Genomic DNA, 21,998 nt, shown 5'->3' with positions numbered 1-21,998 from the left:
TTAATTTGTATTTTCACTTAAAGCTTTGTGTGAAGCTTTGTGAAGCTTTGTGAGCTTTCAACAGATCGTTGAAGATCTAAGCTTTTTTAGTTTTTTTTTTAGATTTTAAATATACAGGGAGGAATAATTTTGCTAAAACAGTAATAAATTTACCAAAAACCGTTTAGAACACATCTCATCAATTCTGTCGTTTTAGAAGCTGTAAAAAAATCTGATTAACTGTGATATTTCTTTTGAACAAACTCATTAGAGCAGTTGAAAACTTCGTTTTGATGTGGAAACTTTGTAAAATTGCATTTGTTGATGATTTGAATTATACACTGCATGGTAACGTTTCCAGAGTGATTGCTTGTGGTGACTAATAGCGTGCAACAATATTGGTCAATATGCTATCATTGCTGAAGTCATCGGTAGGCCATACCAGCAAAAAATATGGCGAAATTCGGCTTTCAACAGATCGTTGAAGATCTAAGCTTTTTTAGTTTTTTTTTAGATTTTAAATATACAGGGAGGAATAATTTAGCTAAAACAGTAATAAATTTACCAAAAACCGTTTAGAACACATCTCATCAATTCTGTCGTTTTAGAAGCTGTAAAAAATCTGATTAACTGTGATATTTCTTTTGAACAAACTCATTAGAGCAGTTGAAAACTTCGTTTTGATGTGGAAACTTTGTAAAATTGCATTTGTTGATGATTTGAATTATACACTGCGTGGTAACGTTTCCAGAGTGATTGCTTGTGGTGACTAATAGCGTGCAACAATATTGGTCAATATGCTATCATTGCTGAAGTCATCGGTAGGCCATACCAGCAAAAAATATGGCGAAATTCAAAATTTTACGAATTCTTGCAACATGTAAATTCGTATTACAGCACTGGCCCACTCGATACAAGAAACTCTCCATATTGAAGGTGAGACGCGCAGTTTGACCTTCCAGTTAAGGTCCACTCTTCTATACTGAATAAAATAAGAGATGTTTAGGGTACTTACATATATGTATTATATAACTATTATAATAGCTATAAAACGGTGTTGATATTAAGACATTTTAAACTTTGCTTTGAAAAGGATACATTGATATATTTGTTGCTGATGCCTTGATTAGGCCAACTTGAAGAAACTTTATGATAAAATATCAAACATATTCAGAATGTGGACGAGGAAGATACTGAGTCATGCTTAACAGCCAAAGGAAGCTAACACTATAACGATTTCAAAAATGTCCTACAGATTACGTTATTCTTGTAAATAGATATTTATTTGCAAATACGTGTGCTAAGATGCATCTCGATGATTAGCATTTGTTTGAATGAAATTTCCTTGTTCAAAATTTAAAATAGGCGTTGTTTCTTTATAAACAGGAATATGTTAAATACAATTGTATTTTCTGTTGTCACATACAGCAAACAGTACTTATCTAAACACGAATTTCACTAAAAGAAATACTTGAAACTTGTATGCTCACCAGTAGGCTATGCCTGTTTTTTTTGTTTTGTTTTTGTTTTAGAATATCACATCATACATTTTAACTAGCTTGATAGTATGTGGCATGTTCCACGGTGCTCTTATTCGTAGTATAGAGGCCTAATTTTACGTAAGGAAATACGATCCAAATAGATTACAATATAGGCTTAATGTGTAGCTTTCGATGCACTTTTTTTAGATTATGTATCATTTTCTCTAGTAATTCTAGCAGAAAGCAGAGATTCTTGTTTTTAATTGATTTTTAAATGTTGTTAAATGCCTTTTAAAACGGCTAGGTTGTGATTTAAGTGCATAGCCTTTTCCTGATGTAATTAAAATTTTAGTGGTTTTAGAGATTCTATAGAGCAACTTACTGCACAAATGTATCTTATTATGCAACATGCCCTGTTTATCTGTGGTTACGGGTGTTGTTATAAACCTAACACGAAGCTAAGTATGGGCTATCTAAACTCACATGAAATAAGATGGTAATAGTTGCTTTAATGTCTTTTTTCAGTTTTAATGACTTTTGTAAATTTAGAAACATAATTTGCTATTGTCCTTTTGCTGAGGCACAACAGCATCATGTGGTCTATTCATTCTTGTATATTAGGGGCAACTATTTATTGAGCACGGCCAAGACACACAGCAAGTGCTGAAATCACTGTTATATTGTATTACATTGCATTGATGGTCCAAGACATTCACCACAGACAGTGAAATCCTTCCTGAAACATTTGCCTTTTTGCAAGCGTAATTTAGAATTTCTGTTGCTAAATGTTGCAAAGAGAGTAGAATGGACTGGTGTGTATCTGAATAGAGTGATAAAATAAAAAAGAAAATCCTGTTTATTTGTGTGTGTGAAATGAGCGACTGGATCGAATACTAGCGGAGTCGTTCACGGTCCTCGCCACAGGCAGTATATCAGGCCTATAAAAATCAAAGCTGCCTGATGTAGTATTTTATTATAGTATTAAACGACCAAAAAAGTTCAAGTAGTTTCTTCCATAAATACAAGGGGATTGTCGCACGGTGGTGTTTAATACCCTCGTTAACAAAAAATGACTGTTAATTTCCCAATAAAGCTGTTCATTATCTCAACGTACTCCTATTACTCCAAAAAGGAAGAAGTTTGTCTCCTCGTAGGTTTAGACGTTTAAACACGTTTTTTTTGTGAAAAAAATCGGTTGAGTAAACTTTATAAGCAGACGTCACCGCCTTAATTTGGTTTTTGTGGTGTCTGTTAAATATATCGATAAATTGCCTATATTAAATAGTTATTGTCATACATTTTATCAAGCAGATATGATCAAGCTCCCATTCAGCACGTATGCTGTAGATCACGATATAATGCCACATCAACTCATAGACAAAAAAATTCTCTCACTTATTATTGTGGGCCATTGCCCTGCATATGCATTTTTTTATATAATGTCAAAACGTTTCATAATTTAAGTTGACATTTTCCCGACTGCTTGTAGATATCTGGAGATATATGGACACGCTCCCATTTTGCATATTGTATAAACAAGACAATTTATTTAGATGGGAAATATAGAGAGCGCAAGAGGAGGAGAGCTCCGTACAGCCTCTTGGCGGATTGATTTACACCCCCATTGACGCTTTATCAGGCTCGCGAAAAAAGTCTGACCAATCACTTCGCTCGGAGCGCACACCACAGCAGCCCGGCTCTACTTCGTTGGCGAGCGAGTAGAGAGGAGTACCGTAAAGAGGGGAGTAAAGCACATTTCTATTGTACATGTTTTCCCTTTAATGAACAGTACGTTATATAATGTCCGAGAATGTCAATTTCTGGAACTCTAAGCAACTACTATGTCGATTCTATCATAAGTCATGAGGGAGAAGATCCGAACGCGTCCCGCTTCTCCAATGTACAGTACTCCAGCGCTAGACAACCGGGACCCGGCGAGCATCCCGAGTTCCCCTCTTGTAGCTTCCAGCCCAAACCTCCAGTTTTCAGTTCATCATGGAGTCCATTCAGTTCCCACGCGTCCAATGGCTTACCCGCGATCTACCATCCGTACATAACGACGCAGCCAGTGCCTTCAACGGATACTCGATACCTCCGCACATGGCTCGACTGTGCTCCGAGAGCAGAGCCTCTGCCTGGGCAAGGACAGGTCAAGATGGAGCCGCTCCTGGGACATCTCGGGGAACCACCGAAACTAGTTGGGCAGCATGAGTATATCCTGGAGTCCTCTACAGCACGAGAGATGAATTCTAGTCACAGCGCCGGGTTTGAAGACAATAAGGACATATGCGAAGGCAGCGAGGACAAAGAGGGACCGGATCAAAGTAAGTTATAAACCTAGGAAGTGAACACTCTGTAAAGCGTTTAATGCTGTCATAAAACTAGAACAAAGCAACGGAGAGCAACAGACACCTACGCAGCAAAGTATGATCATAGCATTCTCAGGTCTTCGCTAGCATGTAGGTTTTTTTAACGAATATACCTTTTTACCCAGATATGTATGATTTAGCCATGCTATACATAGCCTATATAGCATCGCTGAGGACTGTTTTGCTTTGCATGTAGAGGTAGAGGACTTTGACTCACGTAGAGGTTTCACACATTTATAAAACAAGCTTTAATTTTCCCATCATATTGTTTGCGTTTATTTCATTCTTGAGTAACTTTTAATATATTCGTTCTCTTTCTATCTCTGTTAGAGTCCCTTATTTACGCGTCAGTGCACTTTAGTGCACCAGCCAGTTGTGGGTCGGCTGTAACCAGCTTTATTTGGTGCAATGACTCTCCAAAACCTCTCTTACTTATACTATAGTGCAAATGTTAGTTTTCTGTTTAGTAGCTCTTGGTTAGCAAAACTATTATATGGTTTATTCGCGTTTCATCTGAACCTTGAATTTATTTATTTTATCCAATTCTATTTCTGTGTAAATATTATTGACTGTATATAAGCCCTGAGGTCAAGGTATTTAAGTACCACAAAATAAATATTGCATAAATATGTTTTTAGTGGTAAATCTGGTTGCTGGGTGGATTGTATGTTTTTCCCCGACCTGTTTGCCTGTTCTTGAGCTCCCTCAAGAGTGGGTTTGAGCCGGTGCAGATAATTATCCATAGAGTAATTCCAGCTCATAACCATATAAGATTATTTATTGCCAAATTATTCCAACAATTTCAGAATTGCATCTTAATTCTTAGGGATTTGTTCAACGATCCTTTTCGATTTTGTCGCAATGAATTTGAAAAGGCCATTGATTTTAATCCGTGAAATAGACTGCAGCACTGTGAACTAATGGAATTGTGCGCAATAGAAATCCCCAATGTGCTACCCCGGGCGGCATTCCAGAATAAACTGTAGGCAAAAGCAATGATGTTGGGAGATACACGTCCCGCTTTGTGCTCATGGCTGCCCACGAGAAGGAAAAAGTTATAGCTTTCAAGTCTATTAAGTTATCAGAGGAGCCAACATCCCCATTAATCGTATGTGAGCTCTTTGGGATATGTTGCGTTAAAAAATTATCAGAGTAAAATACGATTCAATCCAAACATGGGCAAATGCAATCCTTTAGTCAGAGGTGTATTGTATTTGAAAACGTTTTGATCAAATTGCCTACATGCAATAAAATAATTCTAAACTTTGTGTAGCTAATTTGTGGATTTTGATTATTTTTTATTAATGGAAACGCAAGTCACTTTTCTCATCATATAGTATGACCCTCTTAGTGTTTCATTGTTAGGGATCACATCTCGGTCCTGTCTCGCAAGTCGCAAGTTATATGCAGACGTGTCCGCGAGGCCTCTAGCTGACATGACACGCGCATTAATCATTTTAGATGCTTGTATCTAATTCCATCATAGGAAAATACAGTTGCGTCATAAGATTTGGGATATCGTAGAAAGCTGATGTGTGGCTCCATGTGTATGTCTTGGGGCAGAAGCGATGGAGTTTCCACGCAGAGGATGGGAAACAAATGCAAATCTACAAATACGTGGCTTTTTATAACATGCTAGCATACCAATCTGTCTGAGTTCCTGAAAAGTGGAGTTATGTGCAAAACGTTGAAGGTTTTTCATTCGACTATTATGCACTTTATTAAGAGAGCATGAAGCACCAGCATGGTAGAAATTTTCCCTTGACGTCACTGAACCCACACAGGTACGGAAGACGTGCACAGGTGACACCAATTTCGTCATCACAGTGAATCTCGAGTCGCTGTAACGTTCAGCTTTTCCATGTGCTTGTTAACAAAAGTCAGCACAACGGAAATTCTTCAGCCTCCCATCTGCATTCCCGACCAAACCACCGAGGGAGAAGACGCCTCGTTAGAGATGCTCTTCCTCCGTAATTCATCCCACATTTCTCCCTAAAAAGGAGATAATCTCATGTCACATGTGACCATATTTTACAGTGCATTCCAGTATGATTAAAATCCCTGTAGAGTTCAAAATTAAACCTTTCTTTCCCCTCAGTCCTTTTCTTATTTTATTTTTTTCCCCTCATTGCTTTCACGTTCTCCATTGCAGGGAGATGAATGACATGGATCATCACAAGTGAACTTAGATGGCCTCTTGTACAAATTTGTGGCCTAGTGGTGGTTTTACAGTTTAAGCGTAGATACATTCTTTTTTATTATTGCGTATCAAGTTAACAGGGTGAAATTGCTTTGCTTTCCTTTCTTTTATTTTCATCCATCTTGGTGTTGGTTTACATGCATTTGTAAGTGATGGCGCCCTAAAGCACTTTATTTTAATAACATTCAGTCTTCGTGAAAGCTGTAAATTTGAGTGCATTGTGAAATGTGTTTCCTGTTTCATATTGGAATCTGTTCTAATATTATGATATGCTCTTCTTGTTTTTGACTGTCATTTGCAGACGACCCATCTGCAAACTGGTTACACGCTCGATCATCCCGGAAGAAGCGATGTCCATACACGAAATATCAGACCTTGGAGCTGGAGAAGGAATTTCTGTTCAATATGTACCTCACCCGAGACCGGAGACACGAGGTAGCTCGTCTGCTGAACTTGACAGAGCGACAAGTAAAAATATGGTTCCAAAACAGAAGGATGAAAATGAAGAAAATGAATAAGGACCAGCCCAAAGAATAATAACGCAGACTGGTGCCAGGCGTTCAAGCCTTTTACAAAGAGTCTTTTAAATCTGGAAGCCGATGCAAGAAGGTTTTACTGCATCAAAAAGAAAACGCACACACGCACTCACAAACCATTTCCCGCATGACTGGACAGTGTAAAGCATACAGAGTATAAGGAAGAGGAGAGAAAATGCAGAGGAGGGGGAAAACGTCGTGCCTTCTCTCCCTTCTTTTATTGCATTTTATGACTTGTGCGAAAGAAACACTTCATCAGGAAATAAACAGGTGATAAGGAACTGTTTCAACAGGCTAAGAAAAGCTGAAATATTGTGCTTTTTATAAAGTTGTTGTCTATAATTCTGCATTTTTCATCATTCCTTTTGTCATAGACATGTGCTGATATAAAATGTATTTAACAAAACATAAGCCTCATTCAATATACAAGGGAAGTTTTGCTGATCTGTAAAGCATGTTCACGTGTTTGCTGAAAACGTGAGCTCTCTTTTACAAAATTATTATTATTATTATTATTATAAGAGCGGAATAAAACAGCCTTTAGTTCGTAGTGTCTATACCATTTGTGAACCGGTTATTGAAGTGTGCTATGCTAACGGTTTTCAAAAACCTTTTGAAGTTTACGATATTATACATTAGCTCCTTTTGACATTTACTTGTGCGCAGAGATTTGTGGTAGACGCACACTTAAATGTCTTGGTTCATTTGAATGTATTAATAATGGTAATACTAATTTCTAAATTTGCTTTCAGATTTTTTTAGGCTATAGCTTCTACCATAGTTTCGTTCAAATAGTGTTTGTATCATTTGGGGTCAAAATCAAGAATCAAACTGAAGTAATTAAACACGAATGAAATGAGTTGTTTTACCTACTAATCTTTCTTTCTTTCTTTCGCGTTTGCGCGTTCAAATATCCCAAAATAATCCTTTTGAAAATTAGAGTGCAGGTTCCGAGTATATGTATAGCGTGTCAGTAACCATAGAATTGATTCGTGCTTAAATGTATAACAAACTTTAATACAGATTCGGTCGCAGTTGTTTACATAAATTTGCGCATGCCTCGTATTGTGTAGTTTTCTTATGTACGTGTTATTGAAAAAGCTAGTATTAATTCGAAGCTGTTTTATGTACGGTCTAAGGATTGTTTTAATTTATTGTAAATACGTTTTTTTTCTTTTAAATTGAATGTTTTTTATGTTGTAAAAAGAATTTCAAAAAATAATTCATACTTGAATGAGCGGATACACCTAACCTTTTATTTTTCTTATTTTGTTTACACGTTTCTTGTGTCCAGATTCATGTCCGTTGTCCATTGTCAGTGATGTTTTTTTCTATATTTGCTCGAATCTTCATATGACTTTGTTGGTTTAGAGATTTGTTTTATGTTTTTGTGATTTGACTTAACAGAAACTGAGCGCGGCTATCTTCAAATGTCAATTAGCTACTCCTTAAACGGTTAGATACAACAGTTTCCCACTTTCTTTAACGCACGTCCATTCAAGACACACACACACACACACTTTTTGTGCTAGTTTCTAACACGCTTGGCGTCTGTACATTTATTAAAAAAGACAAATAATTAGGCCTACATCGCCTACAGACTTTAACCTGTAACGTAAGATCTAAATTGTTTTGTACACGACTGTTCTGTCTCCTTTTGTGTTATTGTTTTGTGTTGTTAATCTGTGCTATTGCACTGTTGATGCTGGACTCATTAAAAGTTTACACATAAACCACACACGTTTTGTTATTCTTATGGACAGAGCTATAATGTTGGTGAAAGATACCCAAATACAATATAATCTAAAATTTAATATATATTTTTTCTTCTAAATGAGTGCACAGTCTGGTGTATCACTACAACAGAAACTCTCTCGAAATCTAAACGTTCATCATGTAATTAAAATAAATATGCGTGGCTGTGCATGACATATCTTTGTGTATGTGTTATCGATACTAGCTCGACACACTAACATACATTTTTGTCAAATTGATGTCTTTGCTGCTTTTTATCATTACCATTGTTGTTGTTTTTATTGTTATTGTTATTATTATTATTATTATTATTATAGCACATGTCAACGCTTTACCTTATTTGGCGTGCTTGCCAATAATTGCCCTTTGTTTTTCATTGTTAACAGCCCAAAGTTTATCTAATCCTTTTTGTGCTGTAGCGAATGACATGCTGTAGTACTCTACTTTAATGTTTACTGTATTTTATAATGAGTCATATGTTGTAAATATGCTATCGTGCGCTCGAGCATTCATCTTGAATCGGAATGAAGGAACGTGCGGCTCATATGTGGAAAGAAGAATTACCGAGAATAACAATGACTCATCTTTGCTTTGGCTCTCTTCTTAACGTATTATTTGATTCCCCTATGATATTTGTGGTGTTATATTTGGCTATACCGCATCCTCCAGATGTAAGTTATGCATCAGAAGTCAAGAAGGATATTTTGCCTGCAGAGGCGATGCATGATACATTATGCAAACTAAAAGGGATAAGGTAGGTCTAAATGTTTCAGACTCGGAAGTTCTAGATACTCGATAATGTAAGACTAGAGTCCCACTGTTAGCAGAGAAAATCAGAGTGTAGTATCAAATGCGATGGCAAATCTGGTCATATGTAGTTTTATAAGATTAAAAAATAGAATAAGACTACAGAAAATACAATGATTTGACTACAAATTTAGACGGTCCAAATGCTAACAATTATGTAATTGATGCAATTGCAAATTAGAAGAGAAAGGAGACAGCTTAAAAAAGATCTGCATTCAACAGATTGTAACAATTAAATATTTTTGAAGACATTGCCAGTTGTCCTGGCTCACAGATGTGTGCACGAATTCAGCCTTCGCCACATATTAATTCAGCATAAGTCTGTCCTGGTGATTCTAGGGATGAGAAGAGATTTTGAGTCCTGCCACACCATTAACGCCCTTTATTTTGGTGTTTTGAAAGGAAACAAACTGCAGAAAGGATGTACGCTCGATGTTCGGAGGAAATGGGAAGTCGACTGTCATAAAAAAGAGAAAGAAATTCAATGTAGTGTGCCGCAATAAAATAATATGACTGTAATAAAACTTTATAGGGTATACATTTCTGAAGGTTAAGAACTAAATGGCTGTAAAGCAAACACTACGCGAGAAAAAATGGAAGAAAATGTGAAAAACGTTTCACGATTCTAATAATTGTAAGGCAAAATAATTTGCGTAAACACTGTGTCTCTGTTGGGGGAGCCTGTTTTTTTCTTCCCCTTTCTCGCATTTGTCGTTTATTGTGTACAGCGTTTGTTCTTTAGCCATCCAGATTCCTTACAGAGTAGGGGGTCGGGGTGGGTGAGATCTGGACTTCCACATGAGAGCCCCGAGTCCAATTCAATGGACGCCCACCCTTTGTTCCATTTCCGAACGCACTACAGCCCTTATAGCGGGCCATAAACTGCCACAAAAAGGATTTCTGGCGAGACGTCTGGGATGACCAACGTTAATTTGTTTACAATCTTTGAGACCGGGCTCGAATTCGCCATTTTGTGGGTACACATCCGATTGTGTCTTGGTGATACAAAGGCCGGTTGCTAAAGAGAAATATTTAATTCTCTCAAAAACAAAACCACACAATACGCTAAATCTCGCCAACTATAGATTCCCTAAAATGTAGCCCGAAGTATGTTCATTATAGTTTATTATTTTAGTTTAAAATTCAGATAGTTAAATCTGCTTTATTGTATATATGAATAGCAAAAACTTGTTAAGAATTATGGTCATGTCGCGGTGTGTGGTTTGGTGGTGTAGTGTAATATAACTACCTACACAATGATGTGAATAATAACATCATAAAGCTTTCGAATAAATAATCTAAATATTTTTCTTTCTTTCTTTCAAAAAAATAAAAATTAGTCTCTGTAATTGAACTCCATGATTAGAAGCTTAAAGACTGTCAGTATCGACAACTATCAAAAGGAAAGGCAACATGATAATGGTGATGATGATTACTAGTAGTAATTTTGTGATGCTTGTGAGACAATAATACACAAGAACGTACCCCAAATGAAAAAGGAGAAGTAAGTATTTATGCATGGAAATGTTATTTCGTGGACTGAATATTTTTTTTCTAACAGTGTGCATGTAGGTTAATTAAATATAATACGAGGCCGCTAGCATCAGTGTAGGCCTATTATTATTAGCCCGTTGTTGTTAATAGTAGGTTTGGTGATGGTAGCCTACTATTAATAGCGGTAATAGTAGTAGTTGTACATTAAAATAAGAAGAGTGTAACCCAAATAAAAATTGCATATCACGGACGGAATTCTATTGAGTCTTATTCTAAATTATAAGGTTAATACAGTTTAAAATATTAGCAAAATACTAGTAAGACAGAAGTAAACCTTTCTTTCGTTGTTTTTTTATGGTTTAACGTTAGTGTTAGGGTTCCAACCCTATGTAAATTACTTTTCTAGATATGATGAAAAACACACAAGACTAGATCATACAAGGGTCGGTTTTAAATGGATTTCTTGTTATAGAGAATGAAAATAAGTACTTAACATCATTGAATTTGCACTTACTGAGCTGTTAATTCGCTCATTCTGTTTTTATGTCCGTTGTTTATAGAACCATTAGTTTTTGAACTTCCGTCTCATTGCAGCTGCATTTGCTCATGGAGTAACACACAATTGCCGCTTGATGGCAATGTTGTTCCATCAAAAAGTGACTGGCTGGCCATCCTCCACCCCCAAACCGGAAACACTGGGGCCAAAACATTTGCAGACATGTGCGGTATTACACTTGACTAAAGTAAGGTTCACACAAGTTCCCCCTGTTACAGCGGAGATTTTGAAAGAGACGAAGAACATTAACTTCAGAGGATTCTTCAATCTAAGTGATAAAGATCTTGAGAAACAAGTAGACCCTTTTTACCTATATATTTTACCATATATCTAATAAATGTAGGCTATCTTTAAATGTTAGGATACAAAAAGATATCATAATCAATAATACATTTGTGTAGCTAATTCTGTTTAAACATTTAATCTTAATAAAATAGATTATTAAACGTTTTCAGCTCGGCTTATTAGAAACTAGGCTATTAGAGCAATTGTAAAAGAAATTGAATCAGTGTACATCCATCATGAGATGTGATGATTCAGTGATTGTTTTAAATGGTAATAGGACGATTATATGATTGAGTAGCATAAGATATAAAGTCACCACACAAAACTTGGGTTAGCAAATGTTTTATTGACAGCAAAAAAACACATCACTTGACTACCGCTATTGCAGTGATTTAAGAAATTGTACACAAAAAAAGAAACACACAAACAAACAAACAAACAAACAAAAACATATAATAGTATGACGTTCTCTGACACCATTCATTTCATTATTAGATTCACTATATACCGACATATTTATGAATGCAAAATTACAGAAAATGTTTACAATAGAATGCCTGTCATGCTTATGCATTATATTTTTACTTTTTACATCAGAATTTAGCATGCGAAATTCTAGGTTTGACTAAAGCCGAATAATAAGCTTTGGTCAAACGGAGAGATTCACGCTTGGTGAACTCCTTGTCCTTGTTAAGAGATAAACGTTTAAGTGTAGAACAAGATGTGCGTGACTACCGCTTAAGACTAACTCGCAACATAGAAACATTAACATTGAGCATAACTCACGTGTTGAAATGTAAATATTCCGTATGACTATTCATATATAGCTAGTCAACATAAAGCTTCAAAAGGATTCGTCTCATTGAGGTAATGATTTTGGGAGAGACACAGCAGTAATTTATTACAGATGCAAATGAAGTTGTAAAATGATAAGCACCAACAGCATATGTGTCATGCAGATTTAAAAAATAGAGAACTTTTTTGTGCTTTAGGTGAGTATTTTAATTCAGTGTATGCTTACAAATGACAAATACAAATATTGGTTGTTACACATAACAAATGACAAAATCTTCAATTTTTTAGAAAATATGAAACGTTACATAATTCTATAATCATTTTGTAATTAGAATTCAATATTTTTCTCCCAAATCAAAACGAATCCAGAAAGATTTTTAAATGACTACAAGCACGTAAAATATATTGTTTGTTTACTCATTCATTTTAATTAATTCATTTACTGATTTTTGATTTTTTTTTACCATTAGAAAATTCCATGCAAGGTACTTTTCACCCCTCGGATTTTCGAGGTAATGTTAATCAGATTTACTCATGCTAAACACAATGGCAGACTGTATGAAAAACAAAACGAAAATTACAATTAAAGGACTTACTATATCCGAATGGATAAAATCCAGAGTGAAGCATTTACAGCACCGGTCGTAGAACCTCATAAAAACCTAACAGCTTTTTGATGCTCTACGTCAACAACAAACAGTAGAGGCGTTTATTGCATTTTATAGTTTGTTAAACCATTTACAACCACATTTGCCATTGCACCTGACGTGCAGGTCCATTCCAACATCATCATATCTCTGTAAATATATTTATATAAATACAATTAGGCCATCAGAATATTAAATATGACCACCTGTCTTATTTTCGATGCGCGCGCCTTGGTCGCTGCAGAGGATGATTTTGTAAGTTTAAGCGTTCTTATAAGGTTTATAGGATGTATTTAAACTGATGTCAATTAAATCGTGTACCTTCTAAAATTGGCCGTCTGGACCCTGACATTTAAAAAAGGAGACTCAACCTCGTTAGAGATTTGGAAATTAACGGGTAAATATGCATTTTAGGTTGTCTGTGATGAATATGCAAAAATCAATCTTTCAAACGGGTTTGGAGTGGAGAATGTTGGGGGGGGGGCAGAGGCTATGCACTTGATCTGATGCAAAACGGCAGATTTCTCATTAACTTACTCGCTTGAACATATTAATGTGCATATTCTCCCCTCCTCTCTCTCCCTTGGCCCCCCTTCCCTCTCCTGCTCCCTCGCGCTCTCTCCCTCTCAGCTCTCTCTCCCTCGCTTTCTCTTTTTCTCTCTTTTTCATTCACTCACTCCCTTCATATCAGAATCGCGCAGAGCGGTGTCCGTGTAGGGATGCGAGAAGCCAATGAAACGAAGATCCGATAGAAGATGCAAATGATCGTGAAAACGCACAGCAAAATATGAAACTTCTCATTTGCAGCCGAGTAAATCATAGAAAAACTGGTTGGGAACTGTCACCCTTCACTGGAATTGTGATGCTGGAACTCTACAGTGGGAACATGCCTATGGAAGCTTTAGCTAAGTTGTTTTAACAAAGGTATACAAACGCAAACCGTTCAGTTTTTGGAAATCAAGGCTTGGCTGCTGCATTGTTTGTTACCTCAGTAACTGTGAAACTGACAACTCTCTGAAGCTACTGCGCTGATATAAAGACATTCAAACGCAAACTCTTGAACAAAATCAGCACCAACAACAACATCAAAAGATGAGCTCATATTTCGTCAACTCTCTCTTCACTAAATACAAAAGTGGAGACACTCTGCGGCCAAACTATTACGAGTGCGGATTTGCTCAGGACCTAGGGACGAGACCCACCGTCGTGTACGGTCCAGGCACCGGAGCCACTTTCCAGCATGCCCCTCAGATTCAAGAGTTTTACCACCACGGCGCATCCACGCTCTCCGCATCTCCTTACCAGCAGAGTCCCTGTGCAGTAACTTGTCACGGCGAGCCGGGTAACTTCTACGGTTATGATGCTCTCCAGAGGCAAACGCTTTTCGGTGCTCAAGACGCCGACTTGGTTCAGTATAGCGACTGCAAGCTCGCCGCGGGGGGCATCGGCGACGAGACGGACAACACAGAGCAGAGTCCGTCGCCCACACAGCTGTTCCCGTGGATGCGACCTCAAGGTGAGCCTCGGTAGACAGAAAAGCCGGCCAACTCGCGTTGTGTGTGTTTGTTGAAGTGACATAAACCTGGGTTAGCCACACGAAAAAAATCTCAGTGCAATTTAGGTTTAGAATTGCATTTCCTGTGTGCACGAGGGGGAGGGGGGCAATAGCCGTTTTTATTGTTTTATGGTGTTCAAAACTTGTGAATCACTTTACAGTTTAATGACCCTGCCATAGAAAGACAGGAGAGTGGGAGAGAGCAAGAAGAGGGCGAGAGAAAGCCCCTTCTCTTCTTACTGTTTCCATGTGTGAGACTTTGCCCCACAGCTGATCTCTCACTTCTCACCCAGGTCAAAGTTTTACTGCAGCCTTTAACGGCTTACAGTGAGCCCTGAGTTTATTTCACTACACAGTGGTCATTTCACAAGGATTATGTCATTTATGGCTGTGCCTAATCCTTTGAACATGTGAAATAGTATAGCCTAGACTGCTTTTTGACGACTCTATACTGCGAGGTTAGTGTTGCTCATTTCTGTGTATTAGTGTCGTGGTACTTATATTTGTAATGGCGGAGCTATTACATTAATTACTGTGTTAGGCTGTGTGGAGTCTCCATGGTACACTAATAGCCTACCCATAAACTAATAATGTATCGCGATTAGCCTATGTACTGTAGACGTTCGTTTTGCGTGGAAGTTGCCTTTGTGGAATGTTGGTTCAAGAATATGTGTGAACTTGATTGTAAAATTGCGATTTGGCGCCTATTGTGAGCTCTGTCTAACATCTGTATACTTCTCTGCCAGTAGCTGCCGGACGGAGGCGAGGACGCCAGACCTACAGCCGCTATCAGACTCTGGAACTCGAGAAAGAGTTTCTCTTCAATCCCTACCTAACACGCAAGCGGCGGATTGAAGTATCACACGCTTTGGGACTGACAGAACGACAGGTCAAAATCTGGTTTCAAAACCGTCGCATGAAATGGAAAAAAGAAAACAACAAGGACAAGTTTCCAAGCAGCAAGTCTGAACAAGAGCAGATCGAAAAAGAGAAACTGGAGAAAGAACAGGCATCCGGGACACAGCCAGCTGGCGAAGACTGCGACAAGGCAAAACAAATGTAAAGCGGATGCGAGTGTGAGTGTCTGTGTGTGTGAGAGAGAGTGTGTGTGTTTGTGTGTACGTGTGTCAGTCAATCAAAAAGGCAAAGAATAAATAGGGAAAATAAAACAGGACAATGACGAAGAGAATAACGGTGTGTGCATGGGAGGTTTGTCTCACAGATACATTTTAATCAAGTCGAGTGGTTACATCTTTCATTCGAGGAAGGAACAGAAAAAAAATGACTGGGACTAGACGAATGACTATACACTTAATGTGGTGAAAACCGAACTTCAGGAAGATGAAGGACAAGAGGCATTTCTACTTTTTAACTGTTGTTCAGAGAGTATGATAGTGTTAAAACTAGTCTCCTTTCTTTGTGAAATACTTATCGTGAAACTTAAGTTTCTATTGTTAGGATATTGTCATTAACAATTACCTTGGCAGCTGTATAGTTTTTAAGTTAAATGGTGCACTTTTAACTGTTCTCACTTATATGTTATGATGATGACGTAGACATTAATGACTTCCAACAACATGAAACTGCCTATTTATGCCGTAGAATCTCTTTTTACACGTCTTTGGTTCTTCTTAAATCGATGGTATTTTTGTTGTCTTCCTTTCATGGGGTAAGCATGCGCACAGTGGATTATAAAAATGAATAAACATAATAAAAAAGAATTTTGAAAATGATGTCATGTGACCCAAGTTTACTATGAATCCAATTGTTGTCCTTCACCTTTACTGAAGTAGATGACTATATGTTTGGTTGTCATTCTTGACCGTATTCTAGTGTCCAAAACTGGAGGAATCCGGTAGAAAGTGGACACAATAAAGTTTACAAGCGACGGTCCCTGGCACCATGTATCCTCGCATGAAAGTGCATATAAATAGTACGCCAAATAAAAACGAAAACTCGTGGTTAATGTGCGGTTCCAAGGTCCGCTTCAAATCAAAAACTTTTAGGTTACCAGACAAGATGGTTTATGTTAAAACATAGGCCTTAATTTCAAAGAATCCATAAAAGCGCAAACATTGAATAGCACAATAAAATTAATGTTTACACATTTGTAAATCTCACAGAAAAGTCATGTAGTGTGGTCTGATGTTTGATTTATAGTTAGATACGTGAACTAAAAGAGAGGCGGCATGTGAAAACACAACTGAAAACCCTCATACTTTGTCAGACCAACACTGTAACACAACACGATATAATACCCCACTCAACATAAACAGACTATGTATTATCGTGTATCTACATCAAAAATCTCTTAAAACGAAATTTCATCTTGCTGGTCTTTGTTAAATGTGGGTATTTGAGTTATGGGAGCACATCGTGTCAGGTGAATTACTAGTCGTAAGAGTATGGGGGCTTCTCAAACATTCAGAGAGAGTAAGTAACCACGACAAGATTCAGAGCTCTGGCGTGAACATGTTTGCTAACTATGTACAGGGAAACTGTTTGGGGTGCACTGAACCAGTCCGTCGCCATGGAAATGGCTAGTTGACGGCGACTGTTCAAGCTATAGGGATGTTTTAAAGCCGAGTCTAGTAAGGGCCATCATGCTCTTGACACGGGGCACACTGTACAGACATTGCAAAAAATGCAGTAAGGAAATTGGGGTATGCGCAGGAGCGGTGACAAGAGAAAATAGTGTTGAAAATCAATGCAGAAATAAATAGGTTTCTTGTTATTTGTGTGGTGGCCTCTCAAACAGGAGGCACGTTCCTAAATCTGGACAACCTGAACTCATTTATAAATTTGTACAACCCACAATTCGGCACGGATTTAGGTGATTACAGAAACCTTCTCAATTTGTGTGTTCTCCAGTGCGTTTGTGTGGACTGTAGATACCATTGGCTGTAAGTGAATAATTTAACAAATTTATGTGGATGGTCAGCTGCGAAGCCTTTCTCCACATTAGACGGGGCTCTGGGAAGACGCACACCCATTGGATGATATTTCATCACGTGCTGCCCATCACGTGGCCCCAGAGGAAAAAGGGGTGATTTTTGGTGTAAATCTAGACTGTAATTCTGTAATATATCATTGGACCTCGTAAAACCGACACTAAAACTTCTTGGCATATAAATCACTTATCAAATTATGAGTTCATTGTATTATGCAAACGCGTTGTTTTCCAAATACCAAGTGGCGAGTTCAACCTTCTCTACAGGCGTGTTTCCCGAGCAAACTTCTTGCGCCTTTTCTTGCAGCTCGCAGCGGGCCAGCGGCTACGGCTCGGCTTCTACCGGTGCACCGGTCTCCTCTACATCTTCTGTCTCCCTGTCGAGCATGTACACTAACGGTGCTAGCCTTTCCAGCCAGACTCAAGGCATGTACCCCACTGCGTATGAGCTGGGAGCTGTTTCGTTGAACATGCACAGCTCTCTGTTTGAACATCCGAGTCTACCCATGGTGAGCGCTGGCGATCTCTGTAAAGCGCAAAGCAGTGGTAAAGAGGAGCAGAGGGGCTACCATCAAAACAACGAAAACGACCTCCGAATCTATCCGTGGATGAGGAGCACAGGTCTGTGAAAACTGAATGTTTCTTAAGGACAAGGGTGTGCGTCTGTATGTCGGAGGGGGAGGGAGACAGGTTAAGGGGAGCGACCGAGTCATTTCAAAAAGTGTTATTTTCCTCAGATCTTTTTTATGACTAATTAGTCGCCATAATTCAAGACACGCTAGTGCGTAGTAGTTCGTGTTTGTGGAAAAGGGAGGGGGCGGCATATGAGAGGTTTGGATGAATTATGTATAGCTTTAGCAAATGCCCAAGATTCTGCTGAGATTGAGTGTCATGATTGCATTGCTGCGTGTACACATGAATCCATCTTTAAGTTAGTATGTTGGCAATCACTAGCGTTAAAAATCCTCATGTTTTCATATAGAGGGCGGGGCCTTGTATTTCTAGGGTATGTCACAGCTGCGCCGACCTTTGTTTTAAATTACTGTCAGAAATGTAACTGTGTCTGTGTGTGGACATGTTTGTGTTTTATATGTGCCTGGGTGTGTTGGAAATTTCACAAAACATAGGACTCAAGACATACGAGCCAGTTCCGCAACTAATTATTCGCTCAACAGTGGTTTTGAACAAATCGTCAACTTTTCGTAGGAATAGCACTTTTCTCACATAGCCACCACACGTCCCGGCTGACGTATTTGAAAAGGAGGTCGACAAGTTCTCTTTTAATGATTTTCTGCGGCCTCTCAAGACACTCCCCGAGCACCGTCAGTTCCTATCAGTCAACTGTCAACCGGGGGCGCTTCTTCTCTTGTTAGCTCCCAGTGTAAAAATACAACAACATGAATAGTTTTGAAACAGATACCTCATTAGCAAAGTTGTTTACATTTACTGGCAGATAGTCTTTGCGCGCCTGTGGTGTATTCATTTTCGTTCTGCGTCGTAGTTTTGTGTGAAATGCCAATGTCATTTAAAAATAATGCATGGGTCATAGTTAGCCTATCTTACTGTCTTTGTACAGAGAGATACGACATTTTAAATAATTTTCATTTGAATAATATCCGCAGCCAATCGACCGAATTTCGTTTGCAAACACGATTAAGCTTCTTTCAAATAGGGGAACTGTATTGTAATAATTTTATTTGTTTATTTTATTATTTTAAGAAAGATCAGATTCGTCCACTGATGTCCTGCCATGTCTGCTGTAAAGGCCACATATTTGGTCTTATGATACGCCAAAAGTGATGTAGACAGATGCATAGAAGGAAGTCGGGCCTTTCAACAAACCTTCACAAGTATGGGCTAAACACATATAATCACATACATTTTTACACATCAGACACATATGCTGGGCCTTGTACCTCCAACCACTGGGTTTTGTGTCTTTATAGGCTATAGGGCCAGCTGCCTTTTCAGTTGATTTCGTGCTTTGATATTTCACATAGATGGTCTCTGTCCCTCGCTTTATTTCTCTTTCACTATTCACAGACAGACACATTCACACACTGACCAGATGAAATTCTATTTCCATGTCTATCATTCAGGAGCCTGCGTACGTCAGAGACCCTGCACAGTGACCGAGTACAATGCTCTTCCTTGTTTTAACTCGTGTAAAAGCATTCGTTCTGCGAGGACACATAATTTATGCACTTAATTTATACCTCTTAAAGAACGAAACAGCTGTATAATTTTTATGGATTTCAGTACTAAACTTGTATTTCATTCTCTCGATTTCTCTCATCGCTTCTGCTTTTCACTCAAATTCTTTATGCTTTTGCACAGTTTGTGCGACTAGTATCAACAAGAAGTGACACGGTGTTGCCGACAAGACGGAAGTAAGATACAAACGACTGAAGAGTGCAATAAAAAAAGTTCAAAAAGCACACGAACTCAAAGCAGTCCCCATTTGTCCACAGTCTGCTGAAAACGGAAACGCAGGGACAGCAGAAAGTCACTGACCGTGCATGGGCAAGGTTGTGAAAGTCTAGATAGATTTCTTCTCTTTAAACGTGCATAAAAGATGGATACTTTAAGTAGATGGCTTCTTTATCTAGATGGATAGACGAACACTTCAGCGCTTATGTGTTAGGGAACTAGATCATGTTGTTGACTTTGGTCATGTTTAGAAGGAAGTCTGAACGCCGGGGCTCCATTTGAGTCACGGGAGTGTGCAAGCCAGTGAATTTTCTTTCAGAAGGGGTATTTGTGTACTTTCATTTTGCTTTTGAATTACAGTGCACTTTTATATTTAAGATACATTTTACCTTTGATTAGCTACTGTTTTGTGTCTTAACCTTAATATAGAGTTAAAACGTAATGCTTAAATAGAGGTCAAACGCATGCTTACATTACATATGTGTGTTTCGTTTTGCTTTATTTTTACTATAGTTTGTGACCTAAATGTAAGCAATAAAAATAAAAAAAATAATTTAGAAGTATTTAAAACGTTTGAGTTTGATGGCCGCTTTTTTAAAATTTCAGGACTCAATAACTGTTTGTTATGTGATGGTTTTTCGCCTTTGTAAAAAGCTAAAAAGTCGCTTCTAAATATTTATAGTCACAAATCTCAATTTGTGAAAATGTGTTTGTATAACCACTGGCCGCGTTGTTTATGGTTCGACAATAATACACCTACAAGCAGCAGCATGAGTTTTGATGACTCTTTTCCCCCCAGTGTGCAATATTGCTGAAAGTACTAAAATAAGTCGAATCTCTTTTTTTACATTCACTCATTGAAGTGTAAAGTTTTTACCTTAAATCTGAATGTTTTTTTTATCACTAGCTATATCATATTTAAATGATTTTTAATTGAATTATAAGTCATTCGTTTTCATCACACCAATGCGGATTCACCCTGGCTGAACTGTTTTTAACTGTTTTTTTTTTTTAGCTACCGATAAAGATTTGAACACTTCATATTATTCTTTACTAATGTTGTTGGTATACATATATTCATGTTTGTTGCTTTCTCATCCTCATTTCACATTTCCACAGGTGCGGACCGGAAAAGAGGCCGTCAGACATATTCCCGCTTTCAAACATTAGAGTTGGAGAAAGAGTTTCACTTCAACCGTTACCTTTCACGACGGCGGCGTATTGAGATTGCACACGCCCTGTGCTTGACCGAACGCCAGATAAAAATCTGGTTTCAAAATAGAAGGATGAAATGGAAGAAAGAGAACAAATCAATGGGCCACTGCTCTCCTGCTGCTGACCAAATCGGGGGCGACGAGGAAGAGGAAGATGATGAGTAGCCACGCAAGTGGAAAACATAAAAATAGACTTTAGACTATACTATCGATTCAACCTGTTTTATTTCGGGATACACTGAGTTGGAAAAAAGACATGCTACTTATAATACTGTAGGTAAAATGTCACTGTCGTCTACCTACGTAACTTGTGTTAAAGGTGTTAATGTGTTAGACTATACTATAGTAAATACAGTAATAAAAGTAATTTTAAAACGCATTTTAATATAGTTGTATACGTTTAATACTCATACTGTACATGTAGCCTAAATTATACATATGATTAATATTAGTGGTAATAATACTGGATCATATATTTCATATATTTGTGACCTGTTACGTTCGGCGTAGTCACTGTGGGGTCAAACACAGAAGGGAGCAAGCTATTTTTAATGATTTCATATTTTGATATATCTCTATTCTGTATCTGTGTGTAAATATCTGTCTGCTTAAGCATTTTCCCCTGTTATATTTTGCGCAAGTGTTAAAATAAACGAACTGTACAGCTGACTACAAGATGTTTGAATTTTTGCCTCTCGGGGAATTTTCTTTTCTGTATTCTTTGCTTGTTTTTCGTTTCGAATCGAATTAAAATCACAATAATGTTGAGCAATATCCCTGAATGTGATAATACCACGAGCATGTATTTTTAATACTTTTTAAAGACCCATGCCTTTTTAAAATGTTGCCCTAAAAAGCACTCGAAAAACGCCTCTGCTTATTGTTTTATATAACAACAACAATAATAATAATGATAATAATAATAATAATGATTATAATAAACAG

The 21,998-nt window shown here is 37.8% G+C and overlaps 3 protein-coding genes across 3 annotated transcripts; all 3 read left to right on the top strand.

Annotated features, from left to right (window-relative positions):
• Window positions 1–3,141: 3,141 nt before the first annotated feature.
• Window positions 3,142–6,869, top strand: hoxb9a (homeobox B9a). The gene is made up of 2 exons (XM_016271948.1): window positions 3,142–3,784; window positions 6,331–6,869. The coding sequence occupies exons 1-2, from the start codon at window positions 3,271–3,273 to the stop codon at window positions 6,564–6,566; spliced, it is 750 nt and encodes a 249-aa protein (XP_016127434.1). The 5' UTR covers window positions 3,142–3,270; the 3' UTR covers window positions 6,567–6,869.
• A 6,974-nt stretch (window positions 6,870–13,843) lies between these two features.
• On the top strand, window positions 13,844–15,810 carry LOC107585089 (homeobox protein Hox-B8a-like). Its single transcript, XM_016271947.1, has 2 exons — window positions 13,844–14,420; window positions 15,209–15,810. Exons 1-2 carry the CDS (start codon window positions 13,997–13,999, stop codon window positions 15,520–15,522), a joined length of 738 nt encoding a protein of 245 aa, XP_016127433.1. The 5' UTR covers window positions 13,844–13,996; the 3' UTR covers window positions 15,523–15,810.
• Window positions 15,811–17,338: 1,528 nt separating this feature from the next.
• LOC107585088 (homeobox protein Hox-B7a-like) lies at window positions 17,339–21,715 on the top strand. Its single transcript, XM_016271946.1, has 2 exons — window positions 17,339–18,030; window positions 20,959–21,715. Exons 1-2 carry the CDS (start codon window positions 17,607–17,609, stop codon window positions 21,216–21,218), a joined length of 684 nt encoding a protein of 227 aa, XP_016127432.1. The 5' UTR covers window positions 17,339–17,606; the 3' UTR covers window positions 21,219–21,715.
• Window positions 21,716–21,998: the final 283 nt, after the last annotated feature.

The sequence above is a fragment of the Sinocyclocheilus grahami genome, unplaced genomic scaffold (assembly GCF_001515645.1).
Source record: "Sinocyclocheilus grahami isolate Dianchi unplaced genomic scaffold, SAMN03320097.WGS_v1.1 scaffold66.1, whole genome shotgun sequence".
Taxonomy (NCBI): Eukaryota; Metazoa; Chordata; class Actinopteri; order Cypriniformes; family Cyprinidae; genus Sinocyclocheilus; species Sinocyclocheilus grahami.
This window is presented reverse-complemented; position numbering and strand designations above follow the sequence as displayed.